This window comes from Canis aureus, chromosome 1, assembly GCF_053574225.1.
Source record: "Canis aureus isolate CA01 chromosome 1, VMU_Caureus_v.1.0, whole genome shotgun sequence".
Classification (NCBI taxonomy): Eukaryota; Metazoa; Chordata; class Mammalia; order Carnivora; family Canidae; genus Canis; species Canis aureus.
In genome coordinates, this window is record NC_135611.1 from 42,725,269 (window position 1) to 42,750,073 (window position 24,805).

General features: G+C 36.8%; 1 protein-coding gene and 1 long non-coding RNA gene across 4 annotated transcripts in view; one reads left to right on the forward strand and one right to left on the reverse strand.

Moving 5' to 3' along the window:
- Positions 1 to 24,805, forward strand: part of ESR1 (estrogen receptor 1) — a 277,313-nt gene that overhangs the window by 111,421 nt on the left and 141,087 nt on the right. For all 3 annotated transcript variants that reach the window (XM_077896962.1, XM_077896968.1, XM_077896956.1), the window contains exon 5: positions 8,870 to 9,205. In XM_077896962.1, the coding sequence (XP_077753088.1) occupies positions 8,870 to 9,205 (336 nt within the window). The remainder of the gene's footprint in view (positions 1 to 8,869; positions 9,206 to 24,805) is intronic.
- On the reverse strand, positions 20,114 to 23,457 carry LOC144313743 (uncharacterized). The gene is made up of 3 exons (XR_013379377.1): positions 23,329 to 23,457; positions 21,808 to 22,601; positions 20,114 to 20,256 (listed from the first exon to the last, which is right to left on the reverse strand). It is a non-coding gene; the product is annotated as an uncharacterized LOC144313743 (long non-coding RNA).

The window sequence follows — 24,805 nt, forward strand, 5'->3', positions numbered from 1 at the left end:
AAATACAGCATCCATTCCTGATCAAAACTCTTCAGAGTGTAGGGATAGAGGGAACATTCCTCGACATCTTAAAAGCCATCTATGAAAAGCCCACAGCAAATATCATTCTCAATGGGGAAGCACTGGGAGCCTTTCCCCTAAGATCAGGAACAAGACAGGGATGTCCACTCTCACCACTGCTGTTCAACATAGTACTGGAAGTCCTAGCCTCAGCAATCAGACAACAAAAAGACATTAAAGGCATTCAAATTGGCAAAGAAGAAGTCAAACTCTCCCTCTTCGCCGATGACATGATACTCTACATAGAAAACCCAAAAGTCTCCACCCCAAGATTGCTAGAACTCATACAGCAATTTGGTAGCGTGGCAGGATACAAAATCAATGCCCAGAAGTCAGTGGCATTTCTATACACTAACAATGAGACTGAAGAAAGAGAAATTAAGGAGTCAATTCCATTTACAATTGCACCCAAAAGCATAAGATACCTAGGAATAAACCTAACCAAAGATGTAAAGGATCTATACCCTAAAAAATGCAGAACACTTCTGAAAGGAATTGAGGAAGACACAAAGAGATGGAAAAATATTCCATGCTCATGGATTGGCAGAATTAATATTGTGAAAATGTCAATGTTACCCAGGGCAATATACACGTTTAATGCAATCCCTATCAAAATACCATGGACTTTCTTCAGAGAGTTAGAACAAATTATTTTAAGATTTGTGTGGAATCAGAAAAGACCCCGAATAGCCAGGGGAATTTTAAAAAAGAAAACCATATCTGGGGGCATCACAATGCCAGATTTCAGGTTGTACTACAAAGCTGTGGTCATCAAGACAGTGTGGTACTGGCACAAAAACAGACACATAGATCAGTGGAACAGAATAGAGAATCCAGAAGTGGACCCTGAACTTTATGGACAACTAATATTCGATAAAGGAGGAAAGACTATCCATTGGAAGAAAGACAGTCTCTTCAATAAATGGTGCTGGGAAAATTGGACATCCACATGCAGAAGAATGAAACTAGACCACTCTCTTTCACCATACACAAAGATAAACTCAAAATGGATGAAAGATCTAAATGTGAGACAAGATTCCATCAAAATCCTAGAGAAGAACACAGGCAACACCCTTTTTGAACTCGGCCATAGTAACTTCTTGCAAGATACATCCACGAAGGCAAAAGAAACAAAGGCAAAAATGAACTATTGGGACTTCATCAAGATAAGAAGCTTTTGCACAGCAAAGGATACAGTCAACAAAACTCAAAGACAACCTACAGAATGGGAGAAGATATTTGCAAATGACCTATCAGATAAAGGGCTAGTTTCCAAGATCTATAAAGAACTTCTTAAACTCAACACCAAAGAAACAAACAATCCAATCATGAAATGGGCAAAAGACATGAACAGAAATCTCACAGAGGAAGACATAGACATGGCCAACATGCACATGAGAAAATGCTCTGCATCACTTGCCATCAGGGAAATACAAATCAAAACCACAATGAGATACCACCTCACACCAGTGAGAATGGGGCAAATTAACAAGGCAGGAAACAACAAATGTTGGAGAGGATGTGGAGAAAAGGGAACCCTCATACACTGTTGGTGGGAATGTGAACTGGTACAGCCACTCTGGAAAACTGTGTGGAGGTTCCTCAAAGAGTTAAAAATAGACCTGCCCTACGACCCAGCAATTGCACTGTTGGGGATTTACCCCAAAGATACAAATGCAATGAAACGCCGGGACACCTGCACCCCGATGTTTCTAGCAGCAATGGCCACGATAGCCAAACTGTGGAAGGAGCCTCGGTGTCCATCGAAAGGTGAATGGATAAAGAAGATGTGGTTTATGTATACAATGGAATATTACTCAGCTATTAGAAATGACAAATACCCAACATTTGCTTCAACGTGGATGGAACTGGAGGGTATTATGCTGAGTGAAGTAAGCCAGTCGGAGAAGGACAAACATTATATGTTCTCATTCATTTGGGGAATATAAATAATAGTGAAAGGGAATATAAGGGAAGGGGGAAGAAATGTGTGGGAAATATCAGTAAGGGAGACAGAATGTAAAGACTGCTAACTCTGGGAAACGAACTAGGGGTGGTGGAAGGGGAGGAGGGCGGGGGGTGGGAGTGAATGGGTGATGGGCACTGGGTGTATTCTGTATGTTAGTAAATTGAACACCAATAAAAAATAAATTAAAAAAAAAAGATTGGAAGGGAAATTGAAGTTAGGCAAGGAAACGCATTAGGAGTTGCTGCATTGATCTAGGCAAAAAGGGATGGAAGCAAGAAGTAGGATGATGGCAGTAAAGGCAGAAAGAAAGAGGCTCAAGGAAGAAATACACAAGGGAATACTAGGTTGTGGTGATTTCTTGGATGTGAAAGAAGGGAGGGAAAGAGCATTAAATTGCTCTTAAAGAACTGGATAATGCATAGTCCCTTGACCTGGTACACTTAGGGGCCATGACTATATAAATAACAATTTATGGTTACATAATTCTCTTAGGCTCAAATCTCTGAGCTGTCCTTGGGACCTAGGGCATGCTAGTTACCTAGGGCACACTAGTTATTCTAAACTTATTTCTCCTGTTAGTGGGCCACTGTAACAGCTTCCACCTTGTAGGATACATGTCTAATATTTGAAGATAAAGCATTAGAATTGATGCAGGGGAGTTTCTCTGGAGCAAGTTTTATTAGCTCTTACCTTTATTTAATTAACTAATTAGCACTTCGGTTTTCTTCAACATATTGAATTAAAACACTTTTAGTGTATTTCTTTGGCTTTTTAATATCTCATGAATAATGTGAAATTTTTGAGAAACAAAAGAAAAGTGATTATGTAAATGTTTGAAATATTTAATAATACATTAAAGTAGTCTTAGGAAACTGGAAAAATTACTAGTTATACTTGCTTTTTTGTAGAGGCACAGGGTGTTAAAAAAAAGATGATTTCAGAAAAAGTTTAAAAAGGAGAATGCATTACAAGCAAATAATCCAATGAATTCTTTTAATTAATGAATATTCAGATAACGTATTAATTTTTCCTGAGATACAGAAGCCAGGCCAAGGAATTTAAAGAATGGGGGGGAAAAAAAAAGAGTGATTAAACAAACTTAATTAGAAGTAATCTTTTAAACTAACTTGTATGATCCATAGGACAGATGTTTTTACTTTAGGACCAGGACATAATTGCTGAAGCAACTGATATGTGTGTAGACCATTTTTCCTTGCTTGAACTCAGCCCCTGAGCTGCTTTATAGCATACCTTGCAGATCCCAGGCAGCCTTGGGGGACATTCCCTACAGCTTGCCTTAACCTGGAGAGAACCATATATACCTTCTCTCTCCCTTTTATTCCCATTCCAGTTGCCCATGTTACTTAATTTAATAAATTCCTTTAAGTTAACACTTCCTAGTGGATTAGAATCATTCAAATTAACTTTGAGTGCTGCTAAGTGGAAGTTCTATACTCAGTCTTTCTAAATCCTTGCAACAGTGTGACAAGGATATTAGAGAAGGCTTAACCCAAGGGTATAAAATTCAAACTGGTGGCATTTCACACTAAATGGTGGGCTTGCTGGATGAAAGATAATTTATTTTCTTAATCCTTCATAGGAAACCAGTGGGTAATCCTTGAATTATTGCAAGCTTAACATTTTAAAAAGAGAGTATACAGGAATTTGCTTTGATGCCAGTGTTACCTAATCAGTAACACAACCTGAGAGCTAATAATGTGTGTACACTAGTATATCCATAGCAAGATATTTGTATTGTGCTGCTGAATATTTTACTCAGCCACTCTGGAAAAGGATATTTTAGTGTATTGAATGACACTACATCTTGTTTATATGACATTACAAGCTAAAATGCTATTTGCTGCAAAATAAATGTCTTGATGTCAAGAGCTGCCTGTTTAATATTTATGTGATTTAAGCTAATTGTTTTTTTCTCTCTGCTTTGTGAATTCAGTTTTGGTCTTTTGATTTTTTTTTTTTTTACCAATAGTTAAATTAGACAAAGGGAAGTGAGCTTAAATAAAATACATATCAATCTAGGTTACTGCTCTACAAATAATTCTGGAAAATGTCTTGGTGGAGAGCATAGAGTTTTTAATTTTACTTTTGGATTATAATTATACATGTCATTCCTATGCCCCATTACTCTATATAATTAACTGGCTGTATGTTCCATAGCAACACAGCCTGTAATCATTGGCTCTGATCTGTGATTCTCATTTAACCTAGGTTAAAATAGAAGTAGAAAATGGGTCATTTTTTTACCTTCTTCCACTCAATTCCAATTTGATTTTTTTGAACTACTATAAAATATTTGTGCAATATTGTCACTGGTAAATGACACTGGTATGTGACAATTACCATTTACAATGTAAAAGGATGCCTTCCTCATTGAGCTATGCCCTAGGGTCCTACCACATGCAGTTGGACAAATAAAATGTACAATTTTCTATTTTTGTTCTGTTTGTGTGTTTTTAAAAAAGATTTTATTTATTTTAGAAAGAGACAGAATGAACTGGGTGGGGAGGAGCAGAGGGAGAGGGAGAGGTAGGCTCCCCACTGAGCAGAGAGCAGGACACACAGGGCTCCATCCCAGGACCCTGGGATTATGACTTGAGCAGAAAGCAGATGCTTAACCCACTGAGCCACTGAGGTGCCCCCTGTTTGTACATTTTGTAGGGACTTTGATGTTTGAAAAATATAGTACATTGAAGGGTAGAGAAAATACTTGTTAATGCTAATTGAATCCATCTTTCTCTGTTTGACTATCTGATGATTTAATAAATATTCAACTCTCTCCTTGATATATCCAGTTGTGTCTATTGTGGCCATTTTTGTTTGTGTTCAACAACCTTAGATCATCTATTTGTGACACTCAACTCCTCTGAATATATTTCTTCTAAATTTCTCCAGAAAAGGAAATTTCGTGATTTGGCTTAAATGTAACTTCCTCTGTTAGAGAAGCTTTCTTTGTCTTCTCCTCCTTGATCCACCTCCTCCCTTCCATTGTGTTTTGGGAATTTTGTTCATTCATTCATTCATCTAGTGACTACTGAATGATTCTTGATTGATGTCTTTCTCTCTCTAAGCTGAAAACTTAATGGATGGTAACATAATCTATTTTTGTTTACCACTGTATCATCTGTGAATATTCATTATAAGTAGTGAATACATTTTTACCAAATGAATAAATACTTTGATAAATTTGAATTTGATAACTGCTACTACTAGTACCTAAACTGAGCCTAAAATCCTTTTCTGGAAATCGTATTGTCTGTACAATGACTGCTGGGGACTTTTAAAGTGGGTGGTAATAGTATTTTGTTCTGTTGTATAAACCTATCCTTACCTCTGAAACCTTTTTTTTTTTCTTAAGATTTTATTTTTTTATTCATGAGAGACACACAGAGAGAGGCAGAGACAGAGAGAGAGGGAGAGGCAGGATCCTCGTGGGGTGCCTGATGTGGGACTCGATTCCCGGACCCTGGGATCACACCCTGAGCCAAAGGCAAATGCTTAACCACTGAGCCACCAGGTGCGCCCCTTTGAAATTTTAACAAATAAATTACATTTATAATCACATTTATTTTTAAAAAGTAAATTGCTTATGTATAGTTGTGATCAGGCAACTCTTGATTTCATCCTAGGAAAAACAATATCATTTTTAACCATTTTTTGTTTAGTCAAATCCCTTGATTTTATCTTTCCATGTAGATCAAATAATAAAAGATTTTCATGGCTGCTGCAGATTTCCTCTAATATCTAGTCACATTCCCAATCTTATTCTAAAATTGTAGAGTAGGGAATTAAAGAATATTTGAATAATACACTAACACTAAAGAACAATGCACTTTTCTTTTTATCCCAGTCCGCAACCAAAGTATGTAAACACCAGTCACAATTCATCTTCTCAAATTTCTGACCTCAAAATTTCCTAAGAAATGTGACTGTAAAGTAAGTTTTTGCTTTTGACCCCCCCACCCACCTTTTTCATTCCAAGGCTACTGGTCTTACATTCCAAATGGAAGACCATAGAGTCATACAGTCTTGAGAAAGTATATTGAAGGTCACCTCGTGCAAATGTTCACTTGATAAATGAATCCCTTCAGTAACATCCCCATAAAGTCTTCATGTGGCTTATTATTGGGAATCCCCAGTGATCCAAAGTATCATTTCCCGTGGCAGCAGATTCTTTGTTGTCAGCTTTGACTATTGCATACTGCTTCCTTATATTGAACTCTAATCAAAGTTTCCACATATTTCTTCTAGGTTACCATTTGGGCTCATAAAGAATAAGTCGAATCCATCTCTCACTTAGTTTAAAGGACAAGTCAAACCCATCTCTTACTTAGTTTGGGCTGCTATAACAGAAATAGTATAGGCTGCATGGCTTAACCACAAACGTTTATTTTTCACAGTTCTGGAGATTGGGAATTCCAAGATCAAGGTGCCAGCAGATCTGGTGTCTGAATAGGGTCTGCTTCCTGTCTTGCAGAAAGCTGTCTTCTCGTATCCTCACATGGTAGAGAGAGCAAGCTCATAGTAGCTCTCTGGCCTCTTATAAAGGCACTAATCCTATTCATGAGGGCTGTATTTTCATGACTTAATTACTTACTGAAGGCTCCACCTCCAAGTACCATCAGTTGGGGATTAGATTTTAACATTAGAATTTGGGGGGATACAAACATTCAAACCATAGCACCATCTTTACAGGATAGGCTAGCTCAGTTGAGGGTGACATTCATGTTTCCTCTAAGTCTTCTTTTCTTTATGTTAACCCCTCTTAGTTGCTCAGCAAATCTCCATGGGACCTGATTTCACATCTCTCCATCATCCTAGTTACTCTAAAAAGTTTATTTTTCTTATACAGGTAGCATCCAGCAATGGGTATGATAACTCCAGGTCTGCACTAATGAGCTGAAGTAGAGAGTATCATCTTTCTTAATTCAGATAGTCTTCTCTCATTAGCACCCCTGGCAGTGAACTAGTTGAAATGTCTAAGGACAATGATGGGTCAGATACAACTGTTCTCATCTGAGTTATTTTACTTCTGGATATTTTTAGATTTGTTAACTTTGTTGATAATTGCTAAGATTTTAAAACTGTTAACTGAAAAAACATCTTCATTTTAGAGCCAGGATCTCAAATCATACTTATTATAGAATGGTCTTGGACAAGTTCATTTACCTTTCTACGTAGTTGTTTCCCACTATTTACCTTACAAGATCATTGTGAGGACTGAATTAGTTATAAAGTGCTTTTATGTAAGTGTAGATAAAGTGCTTAAAATACATGGCGAGTGCTGTGTATTAGTGATGATAATCTTTACTATTATTACTTATTCCAAGAGTTCTTAGAAATTCTTATTTTAATACTGAATAAATAGGATCTGTGACTTTATTATATTTTGAAGGCATTGTCTAATATATCTAATCTAGACATAAGAATAAAAGTTACACTTAAAAAATTCACAACCACAAATTTTCTCAATTCTTTGACAAATTAGAACAGAATAGAACAAAGTTCTGACATTAGTTATTCATTTGTTATGGAGAGAACAGGTAATATATTACAAAAGTGTGTACTTCTCATGTCTTTAATATTAAAAATAATTGTATTAGCTTTTTACCAAAATGATTATTTTTTCATATAAATCTAAGAACTGTTGCTGTCCAACATATTTTGGCGAGATGAAGATTTTTTAAAAGATTTTTTGTTTATAATTTATTCATTTGAGAAAGAGAGTGAGTGAGAGCATGAGCAGGAGGGAGAGGGTGAGGGAGAAACAGACTCTCTGCTGAGCAGGGAGCCCAATGTGGGGCTCAATCCCAGGACCCCAGGATCATGATCTGAGCTGAAGGCAGACACTTTACCGACTTAGCCACCCAGGCACCCTGATGAACATTTTTGAAAATATGGAAGCTTGTGTTAATTTTTGTCTTTTTAAGATATTTGTTTCTGCTGATACATTTCAGCACTACAGCATGGCCTTTTCCAGGTTAAGACGCTGAGCTGAAACCTTGAAGAATCACTGGAAAAGAGATTGGATTCTCCTTCTCCCTATAATTTAGTTAGTGAGAACCACAGCTGGGTAAGCCTTTGGGGGGCAATTATTTTCAATTATTTTAAAAGCTTTTATATTAGGGAAAGAGAAATACATTTGTGAAAATCTTAGAGCCAGGTAAATGACTTGGCGGTCTTAGGTTAAGTACTGAGTAAGGTGATAAGGTGCAGCTTGGCTGCAATCAAAGACTTGCTGAGCACCTGTGGGAGCCAGGGGCTGTCAGATGCATTTCCAATAAGTCATTTCCCTTCAGTGTCTTCCATTAAATGGCCTACTTGGAAAATAAAGATGGTTAGAAAGTGCTTTTTTTCATTGTCATTTAAATTTCTGTTTAAAGAATATTCACAGTAGAAGTCTTTGATGCTAAGCCATATTTCAAGAATAACTAATTATAATTCCATTCTATTTGTAGCATCTGTGACACACCTGCACATGCACACACACACACACATACACAAATGGTTTGTCAAAATCAGCTTGTACTGGCCCATAAAAGTCTACTTTTAACTTTTCAGGAGTTTTGTAAACCACTTAATATCAGACAAGTAGCTTGAAATTTATCACAGTGGGAGCATTTATACCATGGAAATTGGTGAATGCTACACATCAAAGCCTGTTTTTCCTCTTAGGCAGCTGGTTGGTAAACACTAGTACACCTGTGCCTCAAAATATTTCTGTAAATAAAATAAAGGCTATTAGCAATTAAGTTGCTTTTAGTATGAAAGTTTATATGAGAAAAAGAAATAAACAGGGTGCTTTTTTCCCTTTGTTCTCAGGGATACGGAAAGACCGAAGAGGAGGAAGAATGTTGAAACACAAACGCCAGAGAGATGATGGGGAGGGCAGGAATGAAGTGGGGTCCTCTGGAGATGTGAGGACTTCCAGCCTTTGGCCAAGCCCTCTCTTGATTAAGCATACTAAGAAGAACAGCCCAGCCTTGTCCCTGACAGCCGATCAGATGGTCAGTGCCTTGTTAGAGGCTGAGCCCCCCATAATCTATTCCGACTATGACCCATCCAGACCCTTCAGTGAAGCTTCGATGATGGGCTTGCTGACCAACCTTGCTGACAGGGAGCTGGTTCACATGATCAACTGGGCAAAGAGGGTACCAGGTAAGAACTCTAAGCTCAACATTGATTTGAGTCAATAACTACTCATGACTTGATTTTGCTGTCATGGGAGAAGTGGTGGGAAACAACAGTTTGCTGTCGAATTGGTTTCAAGGTTACATCTGAATTTATTATTTTACTATCAACATACTATAATTCTCCTGGAAACTAGGAAATAATGTTTTAAAATCCAAATCTGGAAGATTAAAGTCTTTAACCTGATATTATTTTTAACCAAAGAACCTTGGATGGTCACAACATAATAAGTGTATGTAATATTATGTGTTCATATTGTCAGAAATTTTTAACACAAAATAATCCATGCGCTGCAAATTTGTAATATTGAGAACTTTTGTTTAAAACACCTCAATTGTTAGAGACAGTTTTACTTTAAAGTATTTTCTTTTAAGATCTTTATTGACTAGAGAGATAATAGGTATCTTTACTGAATGTCAATTATTCACTCAACTGTCTACTCATAATAATTTAGGAGAAAGGCAATACAAAAGAAAAATAAATTAGGTTCTCATCCCTGAGAGGAGCTGATAGAAAGATGCACTGGCTGAAGTGACACTTGGTCGTTCAGTTGGTTCTTTCAGAACTGGTGTTCCTGTAAAATTTGACTATTGCTCTTGTTGTTCAGGGAGAAGAACTCTAGTTATTATGGAAACAAGACTAGAAAATGACCTCCTCCATGCTCCAATATATCCATTCAGGAGCTAACATAGATGAACCAAGGCAAGAGGAAGTTAAATCTTTTTTCTGGGCTTATAGATCAAATGAGTAATGGTGTTAGAGATTGTCTTGCTTGGTTTCTTTTAATAGATGAAATTAATTATTAACTATGAAGCATGAGATTTTTTTTTAATCAAACTAAATAAATGTGGGGTTTGGTTCTTGCATTTCACAGTTTGGTTATAGACCAAGTGAACAAATGTCTGCCTTGGAGACTATTTCATGTATTTGCATATATTAACATATAAACATGTGGTCCTTTGAATAATGTTTGATTCCCAACTTGATAGAGGGCATCCATTTAGGTGGTGGAGCTTGCATTAAATGGAGACATGGGGATTGACAGGCATATTTAGATTTTTAGGGTAAATCCAACTGCCATATCAAAAATATTGGCCATCTTTGAAATTAAGAGTTTTATTGAGCACCTACCTTGCTTACCATTCTCATGTGAAGCAGATCCATGTAAGCAAATCTAAATGTAATGTGGTTATTATAGGCTTTATCTTTGTATTTGTGTACCACCTTTTAAAAAATACTTTGGGAAAAGAGAAAAACAAAACAAAACAAATAATGACCATATATCTGAGAACCAACTCTTGGTTGCTGTTAAGTTTTATATATTTTCCCTCTTGAAGTCTTGTCAGTATTAGTTCAGAACACTGTCGAACTCAAGTATATATTTTCATACTTATCTGTAGATTTCCTTCACAACATTTTTGTAATTATAAAAATTTGAAGGGCATGTGAAATAGTGGAATGAAGTTCAAGTATATTAACAGTAAATGAAGAATTCATGGCAGTAATCTTCTAAATTTAGGAACAAAATGGAGACAGAAATCAAGGGAAAGAAGATATGTCCATGCTTAGCTATCCCATTGTTTAACCCAGAATTAAAGAAAATTTATGATAATAAGGTGTATAGCAAAACCACTTGATTCTATTAGTTTAAAAGACTGAAATGATTCCAAACCCTTGGACCAAATGATGCTTTATTACTTGATGGTTAAAAAAAAAAAAAGGATTATAAAGGCAGAAATGAAGTTGTGTGTTTGTGCACTATTGAAATACAGCTGTTATAAATCATAAGCCTATTTGTCTGACCAAGCAGAATAAAAATAGTCATTGATTTTAAAAAGATAAAAAAAAAAGAAGAAAAAGTCTTCAGGAAAAATTTTGAAGATAATTACCAAGTTTTACAGAAAACTGACAAAATCACATTTTGGAAAGCTTTTACATATCCAAATGCCATCTGTCATTTAAAAAAAAAAAAAGGCAGTACTAAAAATCTAATATAGGCAATGTTGCATGGTGATACTTCGAGATTAATATATAAGGAAGACAAAAAAAAATCATTGTTAAGAGTAGTAAGAAAGCCAGTTCTAAGAGAAGTACTTGGAATTAACTGCATGATACAAAAACCTGCATGGAACATTTGGTTAGTCTTTGTTTTTTTTTATTTTTTAAAAAGAGTTTATTTATTTATTTATTTATTTATTTATTTATTTATTTATTTAGAGTGCAAAGCGGGGGTGGGGAGGTAGGTGGGTGGGGCAGAGGTAAATAGAAAGAATCTCAGGCAGATTCTATCTCACAACCCTGAGATCATGACCTGAGCCAAAATCAAGAGTCAGATGTTCGACTGACTGAGCCTCCCAGAGGTCCTTGGTTAATATTTAGATGCTATCGATAAAGAAGAAATTGTGAGTTGATTTCATTTTTAAAAACTTCAGTTTCAGTGAAGTATTGACAAAATTATAAGATGTTTCAAGTTGTGCTGATTTGATAATACTTAGGCTTTGTGAAAGGATCCCCTCCCATCTAGTTAACCTACACCATCCATCACCTCATTTTTTTTTTTTTTTTGTGAGAACATTTAAGTTCTACTCTCAGCAAATTTTAATTATAGGGTACAGTGTTATCATTGATAATCACCATGATTTAGATCTTCAGACCTTTTTCATCTGCTAACTGACAGTTTATATTCTTACCAACCTCTCCCTATTTGTCCCATCCCCCAAATCCTGGCAATCACTTTTTTGCTCTGTTTCTGAGTTGGACATTTTTGTCTTCTTTGATTCCACATCTAAGTAATATCATGCAGCATTTATTTCTCCCTCTTTGGCTTATTTCACTTAGTATAAGGCATTAAGATCTTTCCATGTTGTTACAAACAGCAGGATTTCCTTTTTTCTTTCATGGCTGAATAATATTCCACTATATCTGGATCTAGATTTGTCAGATCTTACTTGTTTATCTGTTGATGGACACTTGGGTTGTTTTCCTCTCTTGACTATTATGTATAATACTGCAGTGAACAGGGAAGTACAGATATCTCTTTGAAATGCTGCTTTCAATTCCTTTGGATATATGCCCAGAAATGGGATTACTGGGTCATATAATTATTTTAAAATTTTTTGGAGAACCTCTATCTTGTTTTTCACAGTGGCTGTGAAACACTAGGTTACAGTTCCATGAACACTATACAAGAATTCCTTACTCATCAATATTTATCTGTTGTCTTTTTGATGACAGCCAATCTAACAGATATAAGGTGATATCTCATTGTGATTTGATTTGTCTTTCCCTTCCGATTAGTGATGTTGAGCATCTTTTTATGTACCTCTTGGCCAGTTTGTATGTATTCTTTGGAAAAATGTCTATTCAGTCCTCTGCCATTTTTTTTTTTTTATTAAGAGAGAGAGTATGCTTGCAATTTGCAAGGGATGGGGTACGGAGGGGCAGAGGGAGAGAAAGAATCTTAATCAGGCTTCATTCCTGGTACAGAGCCCAGTGCAGGGCTTGATCTCACAACTCTAAGATCATGACCTGAGTTGAAAGCAAGAGTCAGATGCTTAACTGACTAAGCCACACAGGTGCTCCCTGCCCTTTTTTTTAATCACACTGTCTTTTTTGCTATTGAGATATATGTGTTCTTTATATATTTTGGATATTAACCCCTTATCAGGTATATGATTTGCAGATATTTTATCTCATTAATAGGTTGCCTTTTCATTGTGCTATGCTAAAGTTATTTTTAGTTTAGTGATGTATTCCCACGTGGTTATTTTTGTTTTTGTTGCCTTTACTTTTGGTGTCAGATCCAAAATAATCATTGCCAAGATTGATGTGAAGGAACTCTTTCTCTTATATTTTCTTCTAGGAGTTTTTTGGTTGCACATCTACTTTCAAGTCCTTAATTCACTTTGAATTGATTTTTTTGTATGATGTAGGATGGCGGTCCAGTTTTATTCTTGTGCATGTGGCTGTCCAGTTTCCCATCACCTTTTATTAAAGAGACCATCTTTTCCTCATTGTATATTCTTAGCTCTTTTGTTATAAAATAATTGACTACATATGCTTGAGTTTATGTCTGGCCTCTCTGTTCTGTGCCCTTGATCTATATCATTGTTTTTATGCTAATATCATACTTTTTTGATTACTATGGCTTTATAATATAGTTTAAAATCTGGAAGTTTGATGCTTATGCCTCTAGTTTTGTTCTTCTTTCTTAAAATTGCTTTGCCTATTCAAGGTCTTTATAGTTTCATTGGAATTTTAGGATTTTTTTCCCTTATTTCTGCGAAAAACCTCATTGGAATTTTGATAGACTACACCTGAATCTGTAGATTGCTTTGGGTAATACAGACATTTTACTAGTATTATTTTTTCTAATCCATGACCATGAGATACCTCTCACATTAAGTCTAGTGAGTTGTTTAAACCCAATGTTTCTTTATTGATTTTTTTTGTCTGGATCATCTATCCATTGTTGAAAATGGGGTTATTTGAAGCCCTTTATTATTCTTGAATTGCTGTCTGTTCTTCTCTCCAGGTCTGTTAATGTTTGCTTTATGTAGTTAGGTGCTCCATTGTTGGGTGCATAAATATTTACAAATGTTTTTCTGTCTTGTTGGATTGACCCCTTCAACATTATATAATGATTTTTTTTTGTATTCTTACAATCTTTCCTTTAAATTCTTGAATTTTATTTTATATTACAATCCTTTCTTTCTTTTGATTTCCATTTGTGTAGAGTATCTTTTTCTATATTTCACTTTCAGTATTTTTGTATTCTTAAACCTGAAGTGAGTCTCTTGTAGATAGCATATAATTGGATCTTGTTTTTTTATTAGTTCAGTCACTTTATGTCCTTTAGTTGGAGGATTTAGTTCATTAACATTTAAAGTAATTATTGATAGTTGTGTACTTGTTGCCATCTTGTTTATTGTTTTCTGGTTGTTTTGTAGTTCCTCTGTTGTTGTTGTTGTTGTTGTTGTTTTTCTTTCTTCCCTTATGGTTTGGTGACTCTCGCAATGGTTTGCTTAGATTACTTTCTTATCTTTTCTTTATCTACTATAGATATTTGCTTTGTAGTTCCCACTAGGCTTACATGTAACAACTGGTATTTATAACATATTTTGGTGATTTTTGACAAGTTGAGATTGAACACATATTAAGCTCTATTTTTTTTTTTTTTATTCTCCCTCCATGTTTTATGTTTGATGTCATAATTTACATCTTTTTACCTTGGACATCCATTATAAATTATTGTAGTTATACTTATTTTTACTACTTTTGTCTCCTAACTTCCTACTAGATTTATAAATGATTTATCTATCACTATGACATTAGAGTATTCTGAATTTAACTTTATGTTACCATTGATGTTTATACTTTGATATGTTTTCCTATTACTAATTAGCATTTTTAATTTTAGCTTGAAAAAAATTCCTTTAACATTTCTTGTAAGGCAAGACTAGTGGTGATGAAGTCCTCCAGCTTTTGCTTGTCTGATAAACTCTTGACCTCTCCTTCAAAATTCTGAAGGATAACTTTGCTGGGTAGAGTATTCTTGGTTGGTGGTTTTTTCTTTCAGTGCTCTGAATATATATTATGCCTCTCTCTTTTGACCTGTGAAGTTTCTGCTGAAAACATGCTGATTGTGTTAACTGTAGATAGCCTTATCTGGTGGTAGCCCCGTGTGTAACAAGTTGTTTTTCTTTTACTGCTTTTAAGGTTCTCTTTTGTCTTTAACTTGTGACACTTTAATTTTAATGTGTCTTGATGTGGCTTTCTTTGGGTTCATCTTTTTTGTAACTCTTCAGGCTTCCTATATCTGGATGTCTCTCTTTCCCCAGATTAGGGAAGTTTTTAGCCATTGCTTTCTTGAGTGAGCTTTTACCTCTTCCATTCTCTCTTCTCTTGGGATCCCTATAATGTGAATGCTGAGTTTCTTGATGTTATCCTATAAGTCCCTCATGCTATCTTACTCTTCTTCATTCTTTTTCTCTTTTCACTCCTCTGATTGGATGAATCCTCCACCCTGTCTTTGAATTTGTGGATCCTTTCTTCAATCTGATCTAGCCTTGTATTGAACCCCTCTATTATTTTTTTCAGTGTACTTATCATATTCTTCAGTTCTGTGATTTTTGTTTAGTATTTTCTTATATTTCCTGTCTCTTTGTTGACATTCTCACTTTGTTCATGTATTGTTCTCCTGATTTTGGTAAACATCTTTGTGATTATTTTGGACTCTTTATTAAGTAAAGCACTTCTCTCCATTTTGTTAGTCTGTTTCTGGAATTTTATGTTATTTCTTTTGTTTGGAATATATTCCTCTGTTTATTCATTTTCCTTGACTCTGTGTTGGTTCTTGTGCATTAGATGAAATAGCCCCCTCTCCTAGCCTTGATGGAGTGGTCACCTCATTGTTCAGTCCAGCCTGAGCTCTTGGTTGTCTCTCAGACTTCTGTGATTGTCTAGGCAGGCTTCTTTGTTCTTAGTGGTTCCCTTAGTTGAGGGTGTGCCAAGACTTGTCAGTATCCCAAAGGGGTGGATCTCAGGGAACACCTAGATTCAGGCTAATTGGTAGCTGGATCTTTGGATAGCAGCTTTTAAAGGATACAAATAAACCAGTTTCAGGGAAAGACTGAGATGAGAGTTTTTATTTGCTCTGTTCTAAGCCCTGGGGGATAGCCCCTTAGGAACTGTTTCTTTGTTTGCTACAGGCCTGTGGGATTGGCAAATATAAGCCCTGCTGGCCAATAGAACCAGGTGATCAAAGGATGAGTTCCCTGGGCAGCAGCCACAAAAGTTGGGGCACCAGAATATGTGTACAAGACCCTTTTAGAGAGAGATAGGTGAGTTTTGGATCAGACTATAGGGATAATGGTGTCTATTTGCTTCCCCAGTCTCTGAATCTTTAGATGATGCTAAGTTAGATTCACAAATAGCAGCTCTTAAAATATGCAAGTAGACCCCTTTCAGACAAAGACTAGGAGATGTTCACTTTTTCCATGCCGAATCCTGGGAGAATAGACAGTGAGTCCTTATAAGCTCATAAAGAAGTTTCTTTGTTTGCTGTAGTCTTCTATTTCTCATGTATTTCAGAGCCACCTGTTTTGGTAGCTCATCCGTTAGGTGAAAGTCTCAAAAGCTGGAGTGTTATATGTTGGTTTCAAATCTTTTACTCCTCAGAGAGATTCTGGGAGTTTTGAGTTCCCTCTTGATTGTTTGTCACTGTTCCAGGAGGGACGGTGGGGGTGGGGGGAGGTTTATGGTAATAGTATGTTTCTCACCATACAAACAATAGGTAGTCTTTACTACCTATTCTGATGAGGGTTTTTTTTTTTTTTTTTTTTCATTTTCCCAGTATGTAGGAATCACTTAGCTAGTTTCAGAGGAAATTGCTCTTTTTAGCTAGAGATTTACTATATCTATGGGAGTATGTGAATTCAGGAATTTCCTATGTCTCCATCTTGGACTGGAACCCCCCAAATCGATTTCATTTTGCATGATGAATTTTAATAAAAATAATTAATTGGATTATTTTAGTAGTTCAAGAAGTTTGTTTTTTTTAACCAATAGAATATTGTCAGGATTTTCAAATGTTGGTGATTTTAAGTTGAATTTTCCTTTTTCCTAACATGTGGGGCATATTTTTTGAGTGGATGATATATTTCTTTACTTAGACGCAAAGTATGAACAGCATTATGATAAAATACATCATGCAGTTGTGGTAGTCAAGTTCCAACCTGTAAAGTAGCTATATTAGACCTGGGTATAGTTTACAGCAATAAATTATTTTTTTCCCTTTGCAATTTAAAAACAACAGCAAGAATGATAAAATCTACCTACCCAGCTCTGGCAAGGGATGCTTTTTTAAAATAATGTGTTTATATCTGCTTTTTGATATCTAGCTATAGAAAAGGCTTTTCTCTTTATTGTGAAATTTGTTAATCTTTAAAAAAGTACTTTACATTATGTATCCATGGGTAGAAATTTAGTTTTAAAAGGGTTATATCACTAAATATTAATTTACTATTATTCAGTACATGGTGAAAACTTCTTAGCAAGAATAGTGTTTATCTGAAGATCAAGAAAGGAAAAAAATGACTGTGAAGTTGTTATATTTTTAATATCTGCATCACACACAGTTACATCATTACCTGGCTGATTCTTAGTTTCAGTGCTAGTGAAATACATTTAATTTTTTTTCCTAGAAGCTTGAATCACATTATAAAACTGTTACTTTGATTTATTGAAAATTATGCCTTTTCTAAAATTTTCTGTAATTATACATATCTCAAGGACAATTTCATACTTCAAGTTCTAGTTCTGTCTATTTAATGACTATTTGGATAAATATCTAGTCCTGGGCTCTTTGTTGTCTTTTGAAAACTGATAACCAGAAACCTGACAGCCTCATTGACCACTGGGCACAAATCTGGGACTGTGTGCTGAAGCTGCTATCCCGGGAAGAAGAATAAAGGAAAATGATAGTTGAGCTCAGTTTCATGGGAAATATGCTACCTTAAGCACTTCATCATTCTTTTGGTGGCAAAATAGGCAACATTTCCCCTTCCCCTTTCCTGCCTCAGTCACTGATGACTCAATGCTGAATTAAGCCCCACTTCTTTCTGTGCCCCTGACTCCCCATCATTTTCTTTGCATTCTCTTCTTGCTCAGTTTTGGCCCTGGGGGGAGAGAATCCACTTTTTCTGGACATGCTTCCTATTGGCTACAAGCTGTGTTTCTTAGAAGCTTCTTGTGTTGTCTCGAGAGTGTATGATTTTCTTAGCCATTCCAGGGCTCAAGGCTTCTTCTGCTCCTGTGTTCACCACAGATCTAGTAATTAGCTTTCCTGACTCTTGTACTTTCCTCATCACTTAAATCAGCAGTGAAGCACAGGGAATGCTTATTGAATGAATGAATGAATGAATAAAGGGATTTTTTTGGAACTTCTGATTTTAAAAAATCTCTGAGCCCTGTTAGAACTGAATTTTTCCATAAAGAAGAAGTGATTTTTAGGGCTGTGGTGTTATTCTCTTTTACCTCTCTTCAGAATCTACCTACTGTTCTAATATCTCTCCAGCAGCTGCCTTAGCAAGATTTATTTCCAACCTCTCTTTTGTAAGGGGCAGAGCAATATTCAGAGGAATGTGCACAGCTTGAGCTCTGAGGACTTTAACAGGCGTCCGTTGGCTAGCAGCAAGTTAGTTTCACTTAGTGTATGTAATTTAAAACTTAGAATGGGTAGGGACAAGGGGGCAAGGAGAGGGCACAATACCTCAATGTGGGAACTGGGAGCATCTTCAAGGAACATATTCTATTCTGGGAGGTTCTTGTGGATTCCAGGGACTTGGCTATCCTATCTGGTGCTCTGATCCCCAACCTGTAATCAGACCAGTGGACCCTGCTCTCAGGCTGTCATAGTGTTCCAGCCTGTTTTGGCATGGCACAGTGACGAAAGATAACATGACATGGAAGTATGGTGACATCCTGGAGAGGTGACAAATGCATATGTTTAAGGGTAGATTCGTGGTTTAAATTTTGCAACCATTCAGTAAATAAAAGCCTGGGACTGGGTTAGAATTACCCTAGCATGAATGGTGGCAGTCCCTCTGGGCTGGCAATGCAGAGCTTTCTTTGGAGTGTTCCACTTCCAAGTCAGCCCAGCTCGGCTTTTCACTACTCCTGTGGAAGCTCTGGTTGGAGCCCAAGGAAAGCAGCTGCTTACTAGATTTGTCTCTCACATGAAACTTTGAGGGCCCATAGATGCTCCTTGGCTCAGATGCTTTAAGCCTTTAAAATCCTTTTCTCTTCTTGAGAGTATTTGAGGAAAATGCCCCATTTGGCCTCTTTGCCTCACCCTACCCAGGGTTCTGTTGCAGTGAGTGTGGGTTGGGACCTTAGAATCTGCATGTTTATCATGTTTATCTCTAGTTGGGTGACATGTGGTGCTGGATGTCCCCAGGTCACCCTGTGGGAAGTGTTGGCCTGTGGCTCTGCTACTCCCAGGAGGATTTGGCATGGAGAATGTCAGTTTTTTGGTCACTATTTAGATGTATTACTATTAAAATGTGTTAAAGTGGATTGAATTGTGCTCCCCCAAAAAGATATGTTGAAATTCTAATGCTTTGTACTTCAGATGTGGTCTTAGTTGGAAATAGGGTCTTCAAGTTCAAATGAACTCATTGGGGGTGGGCTCCAATCCTTATAAAAAAGGGGAAATTTGGACGTAGAGATAGAAATGCCCTGAAGGAAGATAATATAAAGACTCACAGGAAGAAGAATGGCCGTGTGAGTGGAGCAATGTGCCTCTAAGCCAAGGAATGCCAAAGGTGCAGCAGACACCAGAATCTAGATGAGGCCAGGAAGGATCCTCCCCTAGAGCCTTCAGAGAGAGCCTGGTCTTACTGACATCTTGATCTCAGACTTCTATTCTAGCCTCCAAAACTGTGAGGCAATAAACTTCTGTTGTTTTAAGGCACCCGTTTTTTTGTACTTTGTACGACAGACCTAGGAAACTATTACACATTGTATTAAAAAGAAAAGGTGCCTGTATTTTTGAGGCAAAAGAAATAAGGAGCTTTTGATTTAAAGAGGAATGTTTGGCTCACTTAGTGTAGGCCTGGCTAATCATTTACTCTTTTTTGCCCGCCCAAGTGGTTCACTGAACTTCTGGCTTTGAAGTTGATTTAGGATTTTAACAGTTCCGTGAATCTACCTGGCAAATACCTTTAAGAAAATTTTAACCCACAGAAAGAATGTTTTAATCTGGTACCTTAGTAGTTTCCCTTTTTGCATTTATATCTTTGATCCATTTGAGTTTGTCCTACTATACAGTATGAAAGTGGTTCTAGAATCGTTTTTATACAGATGGCTGCACAGTTGTATCAATTCCATTTATTGAACAGCTTCCCACAGAAGTAGTTTTAAAACTTCCTTTACAGTTGACTTTCCAAGTTTGCTCTTTGTTAGAGTTTTCAGAGTAAAGAGATATTGGTTTCTGTGCTTGGTTATTTTTCAGAATTCTGAAATCCAGAAGAAAAAAGAAAATAAGCTATTTAGTCATAAGTTATATGCTTTGCTTAACTTATAATAACTGAATAGATAGTGTGAATGAGTCTGTCCAGGGTAGATATATTTCATAATTCTCCATTAATCTTAGAAATAGAGGCAAGAGTTCATGAGACTTGATATGTTTAGAAAAGCCCAGAGCCAAGAAGAGGTCACTGGGTAAATTACTGTTCGATATTCACAGGACAGAAAAATTGTTCCCAGGAGAGAAGAAGGAGGCTATACTAGGCTATCCTTCTCTTTTTTCCCATCTGTTGTATGTGTCTCCCATTACTCTAGTACTTGGCCCTGGCTGCTACTGTTGCTTTAAACCACCTTGAAAAGTTACTCTCCTCAGAGCTTCACCTGTTAACTTTTTAGATTCATCTGAAACCAAACTTGCCATTTTCCCCTTTCTCTCCTTTAGAGCACACTTGTTTGTTTCTTCTGTTCCTTTCCATTTCTGCAAGAGGCTCTATCCTTCTTTATCTGACTTTGGAATCATTCATGTGTCTGGCTCTTCTTCACCATGTATTATCAGTTCTTTCTATTCAACATCTCTAGGTTTTGGCTTTGTTTTTGTTCCACTGTCACTAGCCTGGCCCACATCCTTCTTGTTTTCCAAGACTGAATGACTATAATATCCTCCTCACTGGTCTTTTTAGTTCCAGCCTCTCCCCCTTTCAATTCATCCCACTCATCACTGCCAGAATAATTTCTGTAAATCATCATTTCAGAATGCTTCACTCCCTGCATTAGTTTCCTACGGCTGCCATAACAACGTCTCACAAACTGGGTGGCTCAAAACAACAGAAATTTATAGTGTTGGAGGCTGGATGTCTAAAATCAAGGATTCAACATGGCCATGCTATCTCCAAAGACTGTGGGAGGATTCTCCTATGCCTCTTTCTAGCTTCTGGAGGCTGCTGGCATTCCTTGGCATTCCTTGGCTTACAGATGCAATTCTCTAATCTCTGCCTCTGTCATCATGTGATGTTCTCCCTGTATGTCTGTGTTCAATTTTTCCTCTTTTAAGGATATCAGGTCTATCATATTTAGGATCCACCCTAATTAGTCTACTATGGCCTCATCTTAGTTGGTTACATCCCTAAAGACCCTATTTTCAAATAAGGTCACATTCACAGGTTCTGGGTAGATACAAATTTTGGAGGAGACAACTATTGAGTTAAAAATTTGGTAGTAGACTTGATTACCTAGCTTAGTAAAGCCTTTAACAGATAAATGATAGTGCCCTTGAAGCCTAAAATACAGAATCTGACTATACCTCAGAGCACCTACCCTCAGCCTTTTTTAGAGTAGAAAAGCTGTTCACCAACTGGCACCCTCCCATCTTATTTGCGCTCTATTTTCCGGTTTGATCTCCTGGCCCCGTTCTCCACTGGCTATTCTCCCCTTCACACAGCGTGTTCATTTTATTTTTTTGCTTGAATTCCTGCATCTTCCTCACTCTGTTTCAATTCTGTGCTCATTTTTTCCTCTGAAGGGACACCTCAGCTTCTACTTACCTTCTGAAACTTCAAATTACTCTAACCAGCATAATCATGTGTTAAGTTTGCTGTGGCGAGACAGCCAGTCCATGGTCCAGAGTATCTTGTCAGATGTATATCGCTGAACTAAATCAGCTGGGGTCTAAAACATAGCAGCAGCTATTAAACTGTAGTCTTGTTTCACTAATAGTAGATTTGTTGCCGGATGATTCATTTATACTGTGGTTGGATTTCTTCTTTTAAATGGAAAGATGAATAGTTTTTGTTGGCTGGGTATCTATTTTTGTCTCAGGGACTTTGTCAAGGGAAAAGTATTTCTACGATCTGAGTTTGACTTGCTTAAGCCATAAGCTTGTTTTTGAAAAGTTGTGTGTATGAAAAATGAGTTTATATTAGGTGAATTATATTTTACTTGTGGTGCGTGTTTCATTTAAAAACCTACTCAAAACAAATGTTCTCCTTTCTATGGGAATATGATTCTTCACAAATTGAGATTTCTTGACATGATGACCATTTAGACTGACTTTGTACAGTTGCATTCTCAGAATGATGCCAAAATTGTATGGCTTCTCCAGGATACATGTGGCTGACTTTCTGAAGTGATTACGCTTGACCTTCCAGCATCACCAATTCTTTATCTGGATTTAATACCCAAAACAGTAGTATATTTAGACCCCCCATGTGCTTAGCTTATGTGTGTCCTAAGCATCAACACAGCCACACTGAAGTTTCAATGTCCCCGCTAGCCAGTGGAGGGTGCATCTCAGTGAGGTAAGATGTTAGCTTTCTGTAGAGGATTGAAGAACAGAGAACTGCAAAAAAGGAGAGAAAATCAGCACTGGCCCTAATAAGATCTAAGTTTAAACAGAGCCATAAAAAACAACGGGAACCTTGGAAACATTCTCAGTAGTGGAGTAGAATGAAAAGAATTCACCCTTTTCCCCATACATTTCTCTATCTAACCAATAATTTCTGGAGAAATGTCAATAAGTAGATTTGAAATTTGTTTCATACCCCTACTATGTTATTGCTTTCTTTTGCAGGAACTGGAGAGCTCTAATCAATGGGTTTACACTGTAGTCTTTATATCAGACTGTTGTTCAGTTTATTTTTGGCACAATTATTACCTCTCTCTCCTCAGCCCACCCCCTAGCTCTCAAATACTCACGTGTTAAGCATTTTTCTTGCTAAGGTGAAAATAAACCCACTGATTCTAGCAGGTGGTTAAACATTGAAACGAATTAGAAAGTGTTAGTATTTGGACTAGATAGAACAACATAGCTATGTGTTCCTTTTCTCTCAAATACTTTATTTCCCAGAGAAGGCCGTGTAACTGTTCTCTTAAGGTGATTCATAGCTGAAACATAATAGTCATTCATTAGGTAAATGGATGCCCACTCTCTACCCCTGCAGCTACACAGAGGGTGAAAAATAAGAATAACTGCAGTGGGAAAGGCCTCTTATGGCTTGTGGTATTTCACCATTAACAATAAGGTAGGTACAACCTTGGAGTTGTTTATGTTTAATTTTCAAACTCACCTGAGTCACCATAAGCTGCTTGGTGTTCAATTCATCTTCTTCAAAAGGCTATGTGACAGAATTAGCTGTTCCTGGTTGGGAACCCCTAGTTCCAGGGAATCTTAGGATTTCAATCCTGTTGCCTTGGTTACTAAACTGTTCCGTGCAGTTTGCTCAACTTTGAGTGAGTACTTCTCTTAAGAACATTCTCCCTTGTAAGTAAATTGCTCGATGTATTAAATATAAGTTGTGTGTAAAAATTCTGGAGTCAGGTTACCCGTGATGCAGTTAAAAAAAAACAAATGGCTTTGTCCTCTTGGTCTAGGATTTATCCCTTAGTTGTACCTTGCAAAGCCTCTAACACAATGATATGAAAAATTAGAAGTGTAATTGCTAAATAAAGGTGAAATTTAATAAAATGATGGCAGTGTCCTTCTCCAGAAGAAATTAAGTTTATGTTTGTAGTATAGCATGTGTTTGTTGTGTGACCATTTCATAAACATGAAATCTAATAAAGTGGTGGCCAGTTTCCTTCTCTGGAGGGGATTAAAAGTGTCTCTTCACAGAATAGCATGTCACACATTGACATTGGTTCTTTTTTCCTGGTCAAGATGTTTGCCGAAGTTTACTTAGGACATTTGAAATGCATATTTGAAAACTAGCAGATAAAGCTGTAAATTTGAAAACTCATTCTCATTCAAGGCCTTAAACTCTGGAAGAATATTTTCTAAGGCAGGCATTCTAGTTGTGTCGGGCAGTGTTTTTCTTCTTGTATCAATAAGGCAGAAATGGGGTATAAACAGATGTTTTTTTCTGTATGACTATACACAATTCAGAGATGAAGGCTGAAAAAAAAAGTATCTTGGGGATCCCTGGGTGGCGCAGTGGTTTGGCGCCTGCCTTTGGCCCAGGGCGCGATCCTGGAGACCCGGGATCGAATCCCACATCGGGCTCCCGGTGCATGGAGCCTGCTTCTCCCTCTGCCTGTGTCTCTGCCTCTCTCTCTGTGTGTGACTATCATAAATAAATAAAAATTAAAAAAAAAAAAAAAGTATCTTGGCCTTTCCCGAATAGATCTTAAAATTCCCTAAACTGCAATCCAGAACAATGCTACCTTTATATTGGGTCTGTGGGATTAGAAGGCTCCACTGAGATTGGCTGTAAAAGGCTCAAATTTAAAGGGTTTACAAATATGTAGATGTATAATCGACTAGTTAATTAGTGTCTGATAATGCATGTCAAAACACGTGACTCCCCATCTCATGAAATCAGAAAGGCTGACCTTAAATATCTTTAATTTTCTTGCTTAACAAGTAGCAGACCACTTTGACAGAATCTTTATTGTTAACGTGATTGTCAAAACGGGAAAACAGTTCTCACTGGCCTAGGTAACCAATTTCTGAGTTGTCTCTACAGTAGTTAATAAATAGAACTTAAAGTATACCAGGAGCCGTATTTTTAAAAGGGGGGTATTTTCTAGAGATGGATAATAATGATG